The sequence below is a fragment of the Pan troglodytes genome, chromosome 9, assembly GCF_028858775.2.
Source record: "Pan troglodytes isolate AG18354 chromosome 9, NHGRI_mPanTro3-v2.0_pri, whole genome shotgun sequence".
Lineage (NCBI taxonomy): Eukaryota > Metazoa > Chordata > Mammalia > Primates > Hominidae > Pan > Pan troglodytes.
The window spans coordinates 9897113-9915381 of NC_072407.2; the positions used below are offsets into that span (position 1 = coordinate 9897113).

Here is an 18269-nt window from a genome sequence, read left to right on the forward strand (position 1 = left end):
TTTGAACCAGGGGCCATATTTGCATAGTTCACCGCCTGCTTTGGAAAGCAGAAAGTTCTAAATAAATGTTAATTGAAAGAAGTAAAATGATACATTAATATAAAAAAATTTTAAAAATGGATTAGTTTATGAATGAACAAAACATTCTCTACTTCTGTGCTTTTGATATCTTTCCCACAGGGCAGTGGAGAAGAAGAAAACATTAATCTGCAGTAAGTATTAAATCCCAGTCTTTATTAAAATAACTTGTGTTCATTTTCATTCTCTCCCTGACTCATATATACACTCTAATACACAAACACACACATATGGGATTATTTGCTTATATACGTATCATTATTTGGACACTGAGAATGGAAAGCTCTTGTTCTTTCTCCTCTTCCCATAGAGGTTATCTTGATTCTCACACCAACATCTGTGTCTCTGAGATTCTTAAATATCCCCTTGGGACACATAACATGTATTTCTCTTTAAGGCTCAGTTCAATAGACATAAAGGAATTTATAGGCTGATGGCTGTGGATATATATATTAATTCTAGGACTGTGATTTTTTTTTGACCAAGATTGTTAACACCTGGAGTAGATTGCGTTTACAGATCACTGTTCTGCTATCCAGAAACGAAGGTACTAAAATTATGCAAAAGAGGGGATAGCGACAAAATTTATTTTCTGTAGTCGGCAAGATAAAGTGAAGAGGAGCTTTGGGTATATCTCAGTTGTTTATCATTTATCCAGCTAAGTCACTGATTCCAATCACATAGTTGGAAGGAAGAAGCATTGTGTGAGGTTGAGTTCTTTTGGAAAACATTTATTTTCCCAAATCAAGCATTAAAATTCAGTGTGAATTATAATGATTATGATTATCTGTGTATTTCTCTATTTAAATGGGAATCCTTTTTTACTAGTGGTGGAAGTCAAGTGTGGATTACCCCCACAACAAGGAGAAATGAAAGACTAGCTAGAGAATATTTACCCGTTACTCTTGCTTCTTACTTGCTCTCCTTTACTTCCCCCAAATCATAGTCTAATTTTCCTTGGTTATTTCCTGGAAAGACGGAGATAGGACTTTTGTTTCATGTGTTTGCAGTAGCAAAATCTAATCTACATGGAGCAAGCAACCCTCATATGAGAAGGTGGGTCTACTAGATTGGAGATGGTTGAACGAAAACAAAACAAAACAAAACAAAACAAATTTATTGGCCGACAGAGTTTAAGAATGAGGTTAAATAGAAGATAACATGTACCAATATTACTTTTCCAATGACTCTTTCCACACCCCAGCATAGCAAAGTCAAATTTCTTTGCAGAAGAAATTAAACTTTGATGTGTACAAACTATTTTAAATGTTTTAGAAAGAAAATTGCATACGTTTGTACTTATTAATAACACTTAGATAGTTATGTAGTTCTTGGAGAGCTTTGTAAATGTGTTGAAGATGGGACCTAAATTGTTGTGTAAGCATAAAGCCAGTTTTAGTGACTAAAGGTATGCCGAAAACAAGAAAATATAGGAAATACTAATAAAATATTTATCTAGTATTTAGATACAAGTGTGCATGTAATCTCAGAAGCAAATTATTCTATTTTCGGTTTAGGAGATATTTATGCTTCCCCTAATTTCTCTACCTACTTCTAACACATGGATACTTATTTCACATGCAGTGGAACCATGAACACGTACTTGGATATGTGCAGGTTCAATATAGATCTACAAGTATATTTTTCTCCACCCAGGTAATTGTTCTTTCCGCACATAATTCATTAAGACATTAAAAATAGCATTTTCCATTACTTAAAATGGTCACTTTAACTCCAAGAAAAGCTGCAAAAGTGCATCCTGAGCTGCTATTTACAAAGCAATGTATAGCCCAAAACAAGCACTGAGCATCACATTTAATAAGACACTGTTCAATATATTAAAGTGAGATGGAGAAAAGAATCGTGACACTATTGAATAGTTTATACTAAATTTTTATAAATTATTGAAAGAGTAGTTTTATAAATGGATTATTGCCACTGTCACTGTCAGTTATTTTGCTTAATAATATATTGTAAAACATCTGAAAAATGAGGTATGTGTAAAAAATCTGAAAAATGTAATGGTGACTACAAATATAAAATATAAATTCATAGTTTATAAATTCTGTCTGAAAGGCAGAATCCTGTAATTTTGATGTTCACAGAAAAACATTTCATGTATTGAAGACTATCTTTTATGCTTTTACAAAACAATAATTAACATACTTCTGAAAATTCCAAAGCTAAAATTTCAATTTTTGAACCATTCACTTACCTTAATTAAAAATTTAAAAATGAGTTTATAAGCTGCTATGTAATGTAAGTGTAACTTTGGGAGGTCCTCATATTAACATTGTCCCTCCATATCAACAGAGTGAGAATGTGAATTTAAGTGCTTTTCGTTATTTGTGTTATAGAAAAACCTTATCAAACTTGGAAAAAAAAACAATGTGGTACAATTACCTTTAATTACACAATGCTAAGCGTTTTGTCTTCTCACAGTGATCTTGACTTGAGTGTTTCAGCTTTGAATTCTTTTTTCTAGTATTAGTATATCCTAAGTATGAGGTATACTGTTCATCTAAAAATATTATGTTTGTATATATTTTTAAACCTTTGTGTATAATTTTCATTCTGATGAAATCTTATACTGCATATATAATTTTTAAAAATCAGTTGGAATTATTTCAACTTGATGGGAAGTTTAAATTATTTTTATATCCAAAACCAATGTTTGTTCTGCCTTTGTCATCTTTTTTTTTCCACTTTGTATTCTCTGTTTCTCTACTTTATGAGAGAGATGCCTTATGTTGTTTATCTTTTCTAGTAATCTTAAGTAAAACTTTCTCTTTTTTTTCCTTCTAGTGGTTTCTTTTATACATTCCAAGTAATATTAGGTTGGTGCAAAAGTAATTGTGGCTTTGCCATTACTTTTAATGGTAAAAACCGCAATTATGTTTGCACCAATCTAATAGTACTTAGATTATAATTTAATAATTATCAAAATAAAGTGTTTCGGGTGAGTCATTCACTTTTTCATTTACTTATTTGTTTATTTATTTATTTTAAAATTGACATTTATTGAGTATCTAATATGAGAGATTTGATTTGCTCAGCTCTGAGGATGCTTTACCAGACACTGTCCTTACATCGGTGATTTCACTGAATTTTGGAGAATTCCTAAATATAAGTTGATTTTCATAATATCATGAGGGAAATATAATTAAAGAGAATAATTGTTTGAACCAATCAATTTCTTACCCATAGTCAAGGCTATTGGTAGCTACATTATCTTAAAATAATTTAAAGGATGGGTCGCTATCATGTCCAAAGGACATTTGAGATCTCCTGATGATGGTTCTGCTTGAAGAATGTATAGGGATTAGCTACATTTGAGGGGAGTGGGCAAAGGGAGCACCAAGGCGATAGAGGTTTGCCTATCACAAAGCTGAGAATGTCAGTGCGATATGAGTAGGAAACAGCAAACAGCAACAGAAGAAAATGCTGTTCCTACCACTTTGACCTGTCAGAATTCTAATGATGCTCCAGGTCTGGAAGCATCTGTCCTCTTCTCTAGGAGCATCTCCTGAGGCTAGGTTAGACACACAGGTGCTCCTGTGACACCCAGTATAACTCTAACATTTTGTAATGACTTGAGGACATATCTTTGAGGAGCATGCCTATTAACAAGTTTAACCTGTGTTTTTCTACTATTTTCAAAACAAGTTGCCTTTTGATAAATCTGATCTGTCCTCTTCATCTTACCCAATAAGGCAGAACATGTGACTGTACTTCCTATCAGATGCTAATCTTAAAACAGTGTATTTTATTAATGGAGGTTAGGATGAATACCTCCTCTGATGGGGCACAAAAGAGAGTTCATTTGGTGGCACTCATGATTCCTACGGTGTTAATTTTTGTAAGCATTGCCAAAATGGCTGCCAGCCTGAGAAGAAACTACAAATATGGGTATTGAGCCCTTAAAATGTGGTAGCATGTTTTAACATATTGCGTCCTTTAATCCTCTTGGCAATTTAACTTTTGTTATTATAAATTCTAACATACATATGCAATTTTACAATTAATCCAATTACATGTTGATTGATTTTTACAACCTGAATCTTGTATATCTCACAACCAAATCAAGTAAGAGAATATGACCAGCAACTAACAGGACCCTTCTACCACATACTGCCTTTCAGTTATCACTCTCTCTCACTTTTTAAAAAGATTTTTCTATTTCTAATAGCACAGAATAATTTGATCCGTTTTTGTATTTCATTTAAAGATCACAAGATGTTACATCTATTTTAAGTCTTTCTAAAAAAAATTAACACATATTGTGAGATTCGTCTATATTATGCATATAGTCATAGATTGTTTACTCTTACTGTTACGTGGTATTTCATTGTGGGAATGTACCAAAATTTATTTACCCATTTGATGTTGATGAACGTTTAGGTTTTTTCCAGTTTTAGGCTATACTACAAATCATGTTTCAATAAGCATTCTAATTGATGTATTCTAGTAAATATATATACATAGTTTTGTTGGAAATGGCAATGGTGGTCATGTGTATGTTTATCATTATGAGATATCTAATAAACAGTTGTTCTAATTTACATGTCTACCAGCAGTAAATGAGAGTTCCAGTTGTTCTACATCTTTGCCAATGCTTGGTATTTTTAGTTCTTTTCATTTTAGCTGTCCTGTTTGGTATGTCACTACATACCAAAAAAAGGTGCTTTGTCATGAGAGGTACAATTTTTACTTATTTTTCTGATTAATATAAAAGTTTGTGCCTATTTACCTGTTCATTGGCACTTTTATTTCTCTTTTGAAGTGTATGTTTCTTCCTGTAACTTTTTCTTACTGATGTTGTTGAAGTACTTTATATATTTTGTGTATGTATGCATTTGGATATCTTCTAGTTTGTGTTGACTAGATACATAAAGAACAAGAAAGATATCTTGAAAAGTGAAAATATTGAATCAAAACTTCATTGACTTTTTAAATTTTAAATCTTTGTGGGCACATAGTAGGTGTATATATTTATGGGTGGATGAGATATTTTGATAGAAGCATACAATGTGTAATAATCCCTTTAAAGGGCCGCGCACAGTGGCTCATGTCTGTAATCCCAGCACTTTGGGAGCCTGATGTGGGTGGATTACCTGAGGTCAGGAGTTGGAGACCAACCTGACCAATATAGTGAAACCCCATCTCTGCTAAAAATACAAAAATTAGCTGGGCGTGGTGGCATGTGCCTGTAGTCCCAGCTACTCGGGAGGCTAAGACAGGAGAATTGCTTGAATCCGGGAGGTGGAGGTTGCAGCCAAGATTGCGCCACTGCACTCCAGCCTGGGCAACAAAGCAAGACTCTGTCTCAAAAAAAAAAAAATCCCAGTAAAGTAAATAGGGGTATCCATCATCTCAAACATTTATCCTTTGTGTTACAGACAACCCAATTATATTATTTTAGTTATTTTAAAATATACAATTAAATTATTATTGACTATAGACACCCAATAAATTTACTAATTTTTGAGACCCCAAGCTTCATTGAGTAATAATTTAATTAAAATTTCAAAATTCTTTGAACAGTGCCTGAGTACCCAAGAATAAATATCAGTCAGTCATTAAGAATAAAAATTAAAAAGTCAACATCTCATCTCTCAGATCATCAGTGAGGTAATCAAATGACTCTTCTTTAAAATTATATCTATATTGAGATGAGTATAGTTATAGTTAAATAAGATATTCTAATAAAAATACCATTTGAAAAGTCAGAATTATACTTGATTATAAATCTATGAGATTGGGAATATGTCTTTTTATAAAATAATTGATGTTTGATTGGCATCTGTGTTGAAAACTTAGACTGCCCAATAAGAACTTTTTACTGAATCAATAAATTAATCAATAAAACTAAACAGACAGACAAAATTATTTCTTGGCACTCAGAAATTTGGTTGTTGGACCATTAAAATGCATTATGGAATTTTTAAAAGTTGGGGGAGAGGGAGACAGTAAAAATAACCTATATTTTCTCTTGTTTTTTTTTTTAACTCTAGGAAAGCCCAGACAAATTTTGAGCTATTTCATAACCTACCAGACTTATCATGCTAACACTGAATAAAACAGAACTAATACCAGCTTCATTTATTCTGAATGGAGTCCCAGGACTGGAAGACACACAACTCTGGATTTCCTTCCCATTCTGCTCTATGTATGTTGTGGCTATGGTAGGGAATTGTGGACTCCTCTACCTCATTCACTATGAGGATGCCCTGCACAAACCCATGTACTACTTCTTGGCCATGCTTTCCTTTACTGACCTTGTTATGTGCTCTAGTACAATCCCTAAAGCCCTCTGCATCTTCTGGTTTCATCTCAAGGACATTGGATTTGATGAATGCCTTGTCCAGATGTTCTTCATCCACACCTTCACAGGGATGGAGTCTGGGGTGCTTATGCTTATGGCCCTGGATCGCTATGTGGCCATCTGCTACCCCTTACGCTATTCAACTATCCTCACCAATCCTGTAATTGCAAAGGTTGGGACTGCCACCTTCCTGAGAGGGGTATTACTCATTATTCCCTTTACTTTCCTCACCAAGCGCCTGCCCTACTGCAGAGGCAATATACTTCCCCATACCTACTGTGACCACATGTCTGTAGCCAAATTGTCCTGTGGTAATGTCAAGGTCAATGCCATCTATGGTCTGATGGTTGCCCTCCTGATTGGGGGCTTTGACATACTGTGTATCACCATCTCCTATACCATGATTCTCCGGGCAGTGGTCAGCCTCTCCTCAGCAGATGCTCGGCAGAAGGCCTTTAATACCTGCACTGCCCACATTTGTGCCATTGTTTTCTCCTATACTCCAGCTTTCTTCTCCTTCTTTTCCCACCGCTTTGGGGAACACATAATCCCCGCTTCTTGCCACATCATTGTAGCCAATATTTATCTGCTCCTACCACCCACTATGAACCCTATTGTCTATGGGGTGAAAACCAAACAGATACGAGACTGTGTCATAAGGATCCTTTCAGGTTCTAAGGATACCAAATCCTACAGCATGTGAATGAACACTTGCCAGGAGTGAGAAGAGAAGGAAAGAATTACTTCTATTTGCCTCTTATGCAGGAGTTCATAAAATCTTTCTGGAAGTACTGTATTGATCACAAAATGGAGTTTGTTTACTGGTGCATTCTCAATAAGTACCTTGGGAATCTCAACATCACTGGAAGGCCCACCAACATTTCTATAAATTTTTTACCTTCTCACTCATGTGAAGGACCAGTCTAATAATTAAACCATATTTTATTCGACAAAACCTAATGAGTCCATTTTTTATGAAAAGACAAATCTAAGTAGAAGGAGATGATGTGAGTCCTCTTTTCAATGATCACAATTTTCAGATTAATATTTCAGATTAATAGCCAGTTATTACTTTTGTCTAGAAAACATGTGCTATATATTTCTCATAACTACCAAAAACCTGTTTCTTCAATGACATTTTCCTGAAGGAGAATCTAGAGTGTATGCCATAAAGTCTAAAATGAGTTTTAAGTCTCTAAGCATCTAGCTAAAATATTATTAGGCTGAATAGGTCACATAATTATTTCACAACAGAATAATTGGATATTTCATTTTCTTTAAAGGGGCTTTTTAAAAAGCACAGAGCCTGGAAAGAGAGGTAGAGATCTTAACCAAAAATAAAAAACAGTATAATTTTTTTCTAAGACCTGTATGAAAGGGGATCAAAATCTACTTGTTTCATTTTATCTCTAATTGTGAATCTAATAAGGAAAATTAGGTATATATTTCTAATATTTAAGATTTATCTAAATTAAAAAACAAGTGAGAAACTATAGAACATAGTACTTTCATATTAATGTCTCATAAACTAAGTCAATTATATAAGGAATATAAACTCAACTTTTACTGTTATTTTTCTGTGTCCAACTGACAAGAAAACATGTACTTCCCTGAAATTTAGTTAACTATAGTCGTCAAATTGCATTTATTCACTTAGTGAATCCTTCTTGACTATGTTGCATTTTACAAGCTGGCCAAACAGCAGTACCCACTAAAATATTATTATCCTCCATGTATCGCCCTATTTCAATATTTGCTACCCTAAAGCTAAAAGTCGTCAGGATTCTCTTTACTTCCTCAACCTGACATCACTCTTCTCCTAGTTTGTCTTTCTCTTATCCCAGTTGTTATCTGAAATTGCTATTGTCAACTTCACCAATGCTTTTTTCCATGTTAACAAACTAAGTAGTCCTCCTTCTTTGCTCATCTCACACTCTCTCAGGAATATTGATTTCAACTCAGTATTTCCAATATCTTGAAACACTATATCATTTTTATTTACTTCAGAGACACTACATATTTCATTTATGTAACACACTTTGTTTAACTTTGATTTGTTTTCTACATTCTCTTCCTAGGTGTTCTCCTTTAGTGTCATGGTCTTAAGTATTGGCTATAAAACTAATGATTCCCCAAACGAAGCTAAGGTTCAGAGAACTGTTTTCCACGTACTTATTCTTCATGGCATACTATCTTTCTTAGACAGGTCAATATCTCCTTTTTCCCCCTGCATTCTCCAGGTCTACTCCAATTTTCCATGTCCTGCTCCTCCAGTTTATCTCCCAGTGATTTTGGCATAACGTTTGTTATATTTTAGTTTCCTTAAAAATAGATGTTATTATTCAGTGATTTTATGTGTTTTAATTTAAATACATTTTATTGTGCTAAACAACTTAATCTGCTAATTTCTCACTCAATACTTTAAGATGTATTTATCTTAAATATTTATCTTGGAACATGTATTTATATTTTATACTTGTCAATGTAATGTATATTACTTATTTCAAAATTGTTCAGTTGGCTAGATACAGTTTTGATAAAAAATTTGCATCTACTAACTTCACAACACACAAAAATCACTTGTGCTTCCATACACTATCTTGAACAATGTGAAATGGAAATTAAGAAAACAATCTTTTTTACAGTGATAATATAAAAAAGAATATAACACTTTGGAATAAATTCAACCAAGAAGGCAAACATTTATGCACTGAAAACTACAAAACTTTTTTTTTAAAGAAGATGCAAATAAATGGAAAGATATTTTATGTTCACATTTTAGAAGACTTGCTACTGTTAAAATTCTCATACTGCATGAGGTAACTATGAACTTAGTGCAATCCTTATTTAATTCCCAATGAAAATTTTTATAGAAATAAAAAAGCAGTGCTAATATTCATGTGGAACCACAAAGGACTATAAATAACCAAAACAATCTTAAGAAAGAACAAAGTGGAAGGCCTCGCACCTCATTATTTAAAAACATATTATAAAACGACAACAATTGAAACAGTATGTATAAATAAGTGTAATAAATTAAAACAGCACAGTATTAAGACACATAGACCAATGGAATAGAGAGCTCAGAAATAAACCCATGCACATACGGTTAATGGATGTTCAACAAGGGTGGCAAGAAAACACAATGGGGAAAGACATTCTTGTCAACAAATGAATTTGGGAAAACTGAATATCCATATGCAAAAGAATGAAATTGGACTCTTATCTTACACCACATACAAAAATAGATTCAAAGTAGATCAAAGACTTAAACCAAAGAACTAAAACCACAAAACTCCTAGAAGAAAACAAAATAGAAATATTTCATAACATTGGTCTTGGCTATGATTTCTTAGTTAGGACATTAAAAACACAAGGAAAAATAGGAAAAATAGGCAAATGGGACTATATCAAACTGAAAAGCTTTTGCACAGCAAAGAAAACAATCAATAGAGTAAAAGAGCAACTTACAGAATGGGAAATAATATTTGCAAACCATATATCTGATAAAAGATTAAAATCTAAAACATATAAAGAACTTCCAAAAATCAACAGCAAAAAATTGGTGAGACTATGAGTATTGGAAAGATTGTTTTCTCTTTTTTATTACTCTTTTAAAATTGTTCTACCTGTTCTGTAGTATATCTGTCACACTACTGGCAGGTATGTAAATTTAACTAATTATTTTTTGCATATCTTGTAATGATAAAGATACGCATAACCATCAGGTCCATTTCACACAAAACTGTAAATATATAATTACCAGAACCCATCAATTAGAATGCTTACTGCAAGATGATTTGTAGAATAAAACTTAAAACTGGAAATATCTAAATGTCCATCACCATCAGATGGGTTAAATGAATTTTGGTACATTCCCACAGTACATTCCCACAGTACGTTCTGTATGACAGTAAGAATATAAAATCTGCAACTTCAGGGACAGACTTTAACTCACTTCTCTTAACAATAAAAAAAAATTATACAGAAAGTTAGCAATGATATATAAGAACTTATAACACAATCAATCAACATAATCTGAAAAACACTTCAAGAACATGCTACTCAACAAGAGGAGAATACATTTTTTTTTCAAGTGCTCATAGAACATACCCCTAAATTGTACTGAATAATGAAAGAAACCCAAACTTTTAAAAATAATTTCAAGCATACAGAGTGTATTTTCCACATAAAATGAAGTAAAACTGGAAATAATTATTCATTATATATATAATATGTATATAATGGTAGTATATATATAATATATATATAACGGTAGCATATATATGTAATGAAAATCTCCAAACAGTAGAAAACTAAACAGCACATTTCTAAATAATCTTTGGGTCAAAAAGGAAGTGTCAGGGATATTTTAAAAAATATATTGCCGGTCACAGTGGCCCATGCCTGTAATCCCAGCACTTTGGGAGGCCGAGGCAGGTGGATCACCTGAGGTCAGAAGTTCGAGACCAGCCTAACTGACATGGTGAAACCCGCTACTAAAAATTAAAAAAAAAAAAAAAATTAGCCGGGCATAGTGGCCCCTGCCTGTAATCCCAGCTACTTGTGAGGCTGAGGCAGGAGAATCCCTTGAACCCGGGAGGCAGAGTTTGCAGTGATCCGAGATCATGCCACTGCACGTCAGCCGGGGCAGCAGAGTAAGACTGTGTCTCAAAAAAAAATTATATTGAAGAAAAATGACAATTCAACATATCAAAATGTGTGGGACACTGCGAAAGTATTACCAAGAGGGAAATTCATAAAATTAAATAATTATATTAGCAGAATTAAAAGTCTCAGATCAATAAGCTCAGCTACCACTTCAAGAGTACAGAAAAAGTCAGACTATAAATCCAAAGCAAGTAGAAAAAAGAAAACAACAAAGATAAGAGTGAAATCAATAAAACTGAAAACAGAAAAATAATAGAAAAAATCAATAAGGCATGGAGCTGCTTCCCTGAAAAAATCAATAAAATTTATAATTTCTCACAATACAGTCATCTGTCTGATTCATTTAGAGATATGAAAAAGCCTCGGAATTGTGTAGATAGGATCAATGGGAGCGTGAGAATTCCAAGTTCCGCTATAACATATACTGTGTGATATCAGGCAAGTTTCTTACAATTTATGTGCATCAGTTTCTTTATCTATAAGATGTTAAGATACTGGTGCCTAACACAATGGAGGTTATTATGAATGATAATTTTTAAAATATGTAAGGCACAAGGAATGATTTCTGTCATATAAGAAGTACTATATAAGTGTTTGCTATTTTTGTTATGAAATAGATAAAGTAGTTCTGAATCTACCTTGCATTAAGGGAAAGTTTTCTGTTAATTGTGTGACATGGTTGGGGAAGGCGTGCTGTGTACACTATGCATATGCATTGATAAGCTTAGACTATGGAATATCATAAAATCATACGGATTTCTTATTTGCATATGTTTGTGTGAGGTTAGAAGAGGGGACAGGTAGGATGGAGTTGACAAATTGAATTCTTCTGCAAACTATTTCTAGGGTTACCCAGAGAGAATCAGGCTATTCTACATCCTATCAGAGAGCTAAGCACCTCATCTTCCCTTCCTTTTGTGTAATGAAGCTCAGACTACCTAAGCTGAATACAAGAGGATGCAAGAATTTTAAGCCTCTATCCTATGGTTGTTCATCAATTACTTAGTATTATTTGACCTCTAGATCTCACTACCGGAATTATTTCTGGAGTGCTTTCCTCAATATTGTACAAGTCCTAGAGATACAAATTGACAGAAAATCCCTCTGAAATTTCTGTATGTATAAAACTTAAAAATGTAGGAAGAGGTTTTGTATTGTGCTTTTCCTTAAAAAAAAAAAAAAAAAAAAACTTTCCCAAAGCCTTCCTCAAAGAGAAAATTATCATAAAATTTAGATATTTAACCCTTTTATGCCTATATTTAATAAAAGCTAGCTCTACCATACCCAAATTAAGATTTTTAGCAAAATGATGTGACTTGTTCCTAATTACATCCACGCCCTAGATTTGACTTGCTTCAGGCTAATTGGGTTTTACAACCCTAGGGAATAGACTTTTCCTCCACTTAAGCAGGTCCCTGAGTTTCTCTGCACTGGTCATAATATCCTAGTCCATCTTCAGTGGCTGTAAACCAGCTCTGGGTATACTGAAGATCACTACATATGACAAGTCTTTCACAGGACGCCACAGTAAGTACATAGCTGGGGCCAGAGTCAGTCTTTTTAATCTTTGCGGAGATTTGGGAATGTCATATAGAAGAGTAAGCCTCAGCTATGATGGAGGCATCTACATAATGCTTCTTTAATGACTGTGTAGAAACCATGAAATACACTTCATGTCAAATTAATCTGAATATTGGAAAACTTTATGGAACCTAATACAACAAAATGTTAGATATTTCATAACCATTATGTCTTAATATGTAAAAATAAAAGTATATTACCACCAGCATTTTTAGAATGATATTTCTTGTTTATTTATTGTTTAGGCATATTTTATTTTATTAGATACTTTGGAGCTTTGTAATTCTTCACAAAATTTTTTCAAGCTCAATATTTAGCTTTTGTATTAGACACTGTAACTCTCCAGCTCCATTGAGTTTTTATGCATATTCCTGCACATGTCTTTCTTAGCTTGCTGACACATAATACCTGGTACCAGTTTCATGGTATTAGGCATCAAAGGCCCTCATTTAAATTTACCACATAAATATTAATTATCCCATCTTGCAAGAATTTTAATTAGGCATTTTAATAGAATTCTTAACACACTCCAGAATCTAGAAATGAATTATTATATTTCATAGAATAGAATCAAGAATCCTAGAGGCTAAGACTTTTGTTGAAGTTCATAGGGCCACACAGAATTTCATTTTCACCCAAAGTATTAGAATTTTTGCTGAACTGTGAGAATAATATATTTACATGTGTGTCTTTCAGTTGGAAATACTAGAATTGGAAAGACAGAGTCTCACATACACCTGCCAAGAAGTAATATTAATGTTTAGCAATCATCAATATATAAATATAATCCACTGTAAGAATAAATTGTACAGTTTTCTTCTAAGCAGTTTTTCATTATAAAAGATTTATCTTAAGTTTTCCTGGTATTTCAAGCTAGATCATTGTATTTTCTAAGATAGATGCCACATGTATTATTTTTTCTTTACTAATCTATTGAACAGTGGACCCTTACTTCATTGAAGAAAAATAATTGATTTACTATACTCTCTGGCAATTTAAACAATTTTTCTCTGGAGGCCATGTCCAATACTATTTTACATTTGATTCATTTATCGTTTAATATCCTTGCTAAATTTTTCTAAATATATGAATGTCATTTGTTTTTTATGGCTTTTGATAATTTTACATGTTGTTTTATGAAATTTATGATATTCTTTGTTACTTCTCACTCATTACCCAAAGCATCACTCATATTCATGCATCTTCTTTATGTATTTATGATCGGTAATCTCTTACTTTTTGCAAGAGATTTACATTTAACTCCTTTGGTACAAACATACAGTTATACAGAATAAATAAAACCTAGTATCTGATAGATCAGTAGACTGACTAAAGTTAACAATAATCTATTGTACATTTCAAAATAGCTGGAAGAGAATAATTTAAATGTTCCTAGCATCAAAGTATCACATGTACACTGAACATCTGTACATTTATGTATTAATAAAAAAAGACAAAAACAAATAATTCAAGAAAAAATCTATATCACTGCCAGTTTTTGTTTACATATTTATTTAAAGAAATATATTTAAATATACTTTACCATAACCATACTTTGTCATTTTCTACTAGAATTTCAAGTTTAGGTTATGTGTTTGGGGTCAGGCTAGTCACAAATACTATATTATCCTGTTAATGTTTATTATAATGTTATTATCATTTCATAATTATTATTTTAACTGAATTACTAATTTTATATATGACATTGTTGCACTGGTTTTCTTACCTAAGAATATCCGATTTATTCTGCTTTCAAATTTTGTATTAAAGTTTCTTTCAAAAATAGTACAGTTTTTAAAAATGTAACCTGAGAGTCTCTTTTTTAATTAGCAATTATAATCTATAAGAATCAGTATGTTTACAGATGCATATGAATTACCTCTTTCATGTTTTATAATATGTATAATTTTATTTTTAGTTTTCATCTTGTCTTGATGAGATATCCGCTATACTCTTCTACCCCTTGATTGTTTCAACATGATTCTCCTTTCAATCCCTGTCTCCTTCCATTACATTATATTTATTTATTTATTTTTGAGACGGAGTTTCACTCATGTTGCCCAGGCTGGAGTGCAGTGGTACCATCTCAGCTCACCGCAACCTCCGCCTCCTGGGTTCAAGCGATTCTCCTACCTCAGCCTCCTGAGTAACTGGGACTACAGGCACGCGCCACCATGCCCGGCTAATTTTTGTATTTTCAGTAGGGAAGGAGTTTCACCATGTTGGCCAGGATGGTCTCAATCTCTTGACCTCCTGATCCGCCTGCCTGGCCTCCCAAAGTGCTGGGATTACAGGCGTGAGCCACTGCGCCTGGCCTCCATTATATTTTTAACGTGCTAATATGTCAATAGCCCTAACCTCCTCATCAACAATACAAGACTCATGGACATAAAACTGCTTATTTCTGCTTCAGTATTCATTCACATAATATAAATTGAGTGCTTCTTAAGTGTCTGTCTCTTGGGGAAAAACAGTGACATAAATAACGAATATCCCACGCCTTTAGGTTTCTATGGGAGATACGTATATCAACTCAATGACCTACACACTGATATATATTTTTCCTTCTTTGGGCAGTTAGACACAATACGGTATTCCCCAAGCCACATTTTAATTAAGCATTAAAATTTGTAGAAACAATTTCATCAATTAACCTTATTTTGTTACAAGTAGTATAAGATGTTATTACCTAGAGTAAAGTGAATATATCGACCAAGTCAACATAACATTGCCTCCTCTGTAGACTCTATAATTTTAGCGCACAAATTTTAAAAATAATTTTTTGCCTTTATATTGTATCCTTAATATTTTCAATACTTAAAAGGAAAGAAGAAATAAATAGTGCAGAGTAGCACAAGTAAAACATTTCATGAAAATTTGTTCTGAATATTTTAATTCAAATATTAACAAAAGAATATAGAAAGGAGGTGTCAGATACAGAGAGATTAGATATTAGGAGGCCTTATGCCAAAGCATTGCTCTCAAAATCACTGATTTGCATGCATGTCTATGTTTGTGTGTGCATGTGCGTGCATGTTTTTAACTTCTACGCCAGTCATCATGGCCATATGGCCATTAGAATGCTCCAAAAACCAAAAATATACGCAAGTAGAAATAAGTAACACAAAACTACAACCAACTGAATTTACAGAACACTGGTATTTCCAAACCACATTAAACTCTTTCATATTTGCATGGATTTATACACGTTATTAGAATGCTTACACATCAATTACATGACTATAAAATGGGTATACTAACTTAGCTCATACATTTTAATAAAAAGTAAATAATATACATCAATACTTCATAAATGTTTAAGTACGTGAACAAAAAATAGTTCACTTCTATATACTCTATCATCAAATATCTTACCTAAAAGGCCTCCATGCATAAAAAACCACTACTCTGAGTTTATACATTAGGTCTCTAAAGAAACCAACTCGTTAACAAAGACAAACTTAGGAAACTGGGCTGCAATACCAGATCACTTTCAACTTGTCCTGCTCCTGTGACTTACTGTATGGAAGCTCTTAAACAAGGTCCTGATTTTATAATGTCGTATACCTTAGATATGAGAAAATGGAAAAAATATGACCTACCTTATAGAGTATTACAGATGATTAACTGAGTTATCGCAGAGAATGTACCTAATATCACATAGGATAATACATGTCCAATAGATGTAAGTGACAACATGAGATTAACGAGGCTCAGTCACACCTCAGTATCATGATGCTAGGTAATTATTTTCTCAATAGTTTCATAGAGATTATTAGAAATACTAATATCAAATATTTTTCCCCTTAGTGGTGCTCCAGGAGCTCAGAGATTCCAACAGCTCTAAGTTCCAGGTCTCTGAGTTTATCCTGATGGGATTCCCTGGCATTCACAGTTGGCAGCACTGGCTCTCCCTGCCCCTGGCTCTGCTCTACCTCTTAGCTCTCAGTGCCAACATCCTTATCCTGATCATCATCAACAAAGAGGCAGCACTGCACCAGCCTATGTACTATTTCCTGGGCATCTTGGCTGTAGCAGACATAGGCCTGGCTACCACCATCATGCCTAAGATTTTGGCCATCTTATGGTTCAATGCTAAGACCATCAGTCTCCTGGAGTGCTTTGCTCAGATGTATGCCATACATTGCTTTGTGGCCATGGAATCAAGTACCTTTGTCTGCATGGCTATTGATAGATATGTAGCCGTTTGTCAACCGCTACGATATCCATCAATCGTCACTGAATCTTTTGTTTTCAAAGCAACTGGGTTCACGGCACTGAGAAACAGCCTGTGTCTCATCTCAGTGCCTGTGTTGGCTGCCCAGAGGCATTACTGCTCCCAGAATCAAATTGAGCACTGTCTTTGTTCTAACCTTGGAGTCACTAGCCTATCTTGTGATGATCGAAAAATCAATAGCATTAACCAGGTCCTTCTGGCTTGGACACTCATGGGAAGTGACCTGGGTTTGATTATTTTATCATATGCTTTAATACTTCACTCTGTCCTGAAGCTGAACTCTCCAGAAGCTGCATCCAAGGCCTTAAGTACCTGCACCTCCCACCTCATCTTAATCCTTTTCTTCTACACAGTCATCATTGTGATTTCCATTACTCATAGTACAGGAATGAGAGTTCCCCTTATTCCAGTTCTACTCAATGTGCTACACAATGTCATTCCCCCTGCCCTGAACCCCATGGTGTATGCACTCAAGAACAAGGAACTCAGGCAAGGCTTATACAAGGTACTTAGACTGGAGTGAAGGGCAACTGATATGGAAAAGATATTCATTTTTTGAAAATTTTCTTCACATGTTTTTATATCATAGTCTCCAATTGCTGCAAATGGCAGAACAACAAAGAAATAGCATAAAGAATTGGTGGCAACAACTGACACTTTAGAACAAAGGAGATAAAAGTAATATTTGAAATATTTGGGAGTCAAGCAAAAATCTTCATCACAAAGGGTAACAGTGATGCTATTTGTCTCAAGGAATTCAAAGAAAAGACTAATGTAATCTACATTTCATGTTCTTACCCACTTGTCTTAGCTAAACCTTCCAGACAGTGTTGAATAGAAGTAGTCAGAGCAGATATTGTGTCAATCTATTCCTTTTAATTGAAGAGCTTAATATTTTACATTTGATGTAATAATTGATAAAATAGGAGATACTTCTGCATTTTCATGATTTGCTTTATTATGTGTCTTATATTTTTAATTTGCAAAGGACTTGAATAGACATTTCTCTAAGATTATATGCAAATGTCCAAAAAATACATGAAAAGATGCTCAACATAACTAGTCATTAATCATTAGGCAAATTCAATCAAAACCACAATAACACACCCTTTTACCCCTATATTATACACCACAATAACACACCCCTTTACCCCCTATATTATACAACACCACAATAACACACCACTTTACCCCCTATATTATACGTATAAATGTACTACAAATTTATTTTTTGCAATAAGAGATTAGTGTTTGCAAGTATATGGATACACTGAAATCTCAATACATTGTTGGGAAGTAAAAATGGCACAGTGGCTGTGGAAGAGTTTGGCAATTACTCAGAAACTTCAGTGCCATTAACATATGACCCAGGACCCA

The 18269-nt window shown here is 33.6% G+C and overlaps 2 protein-coding genes across 2 annotated transcripts; both read left to right on the forward strand.

Moving 5' to 3' along the window:
• The first annotated feature begins 6090 nt into the window (after nt 1-6090).
• OR52N4 (olfactory receptor family 52 subfamily N member 4) lies at nt 6091-7986 on the forward strand. Its single transcript, XM_521791.6, has one exon. The coding sequence runs from the start codon at nt 6141-6143 to the stop codon at nt 7104-7106; it is 966 nt and encodes a 321-aa protein (XP_521791.3). The 5' UTR covers nt 6091-6140; the 3' UTR covers nt 7107-7986.
• An 8341-nt stretch (nt 7987-16327) lies between these two features.
• On the forward strand, nt 16328-17415 carry LOC466393 (putative olfactory receptor 56B2). Its single transcript, XM_521792.3, has 2 exons — nt 16328-16340; nt 16466-17415. The coding sequence occupies exons 1-2, from the start codon at nt 16328-16330 to the stop codon at nt 17413-17415; spliced, it is 963 nt and encodes a 320-aa protein (XP_521792.3).
• Nucleotides 17416-18269: the final 854 nt, after the last annotated feature.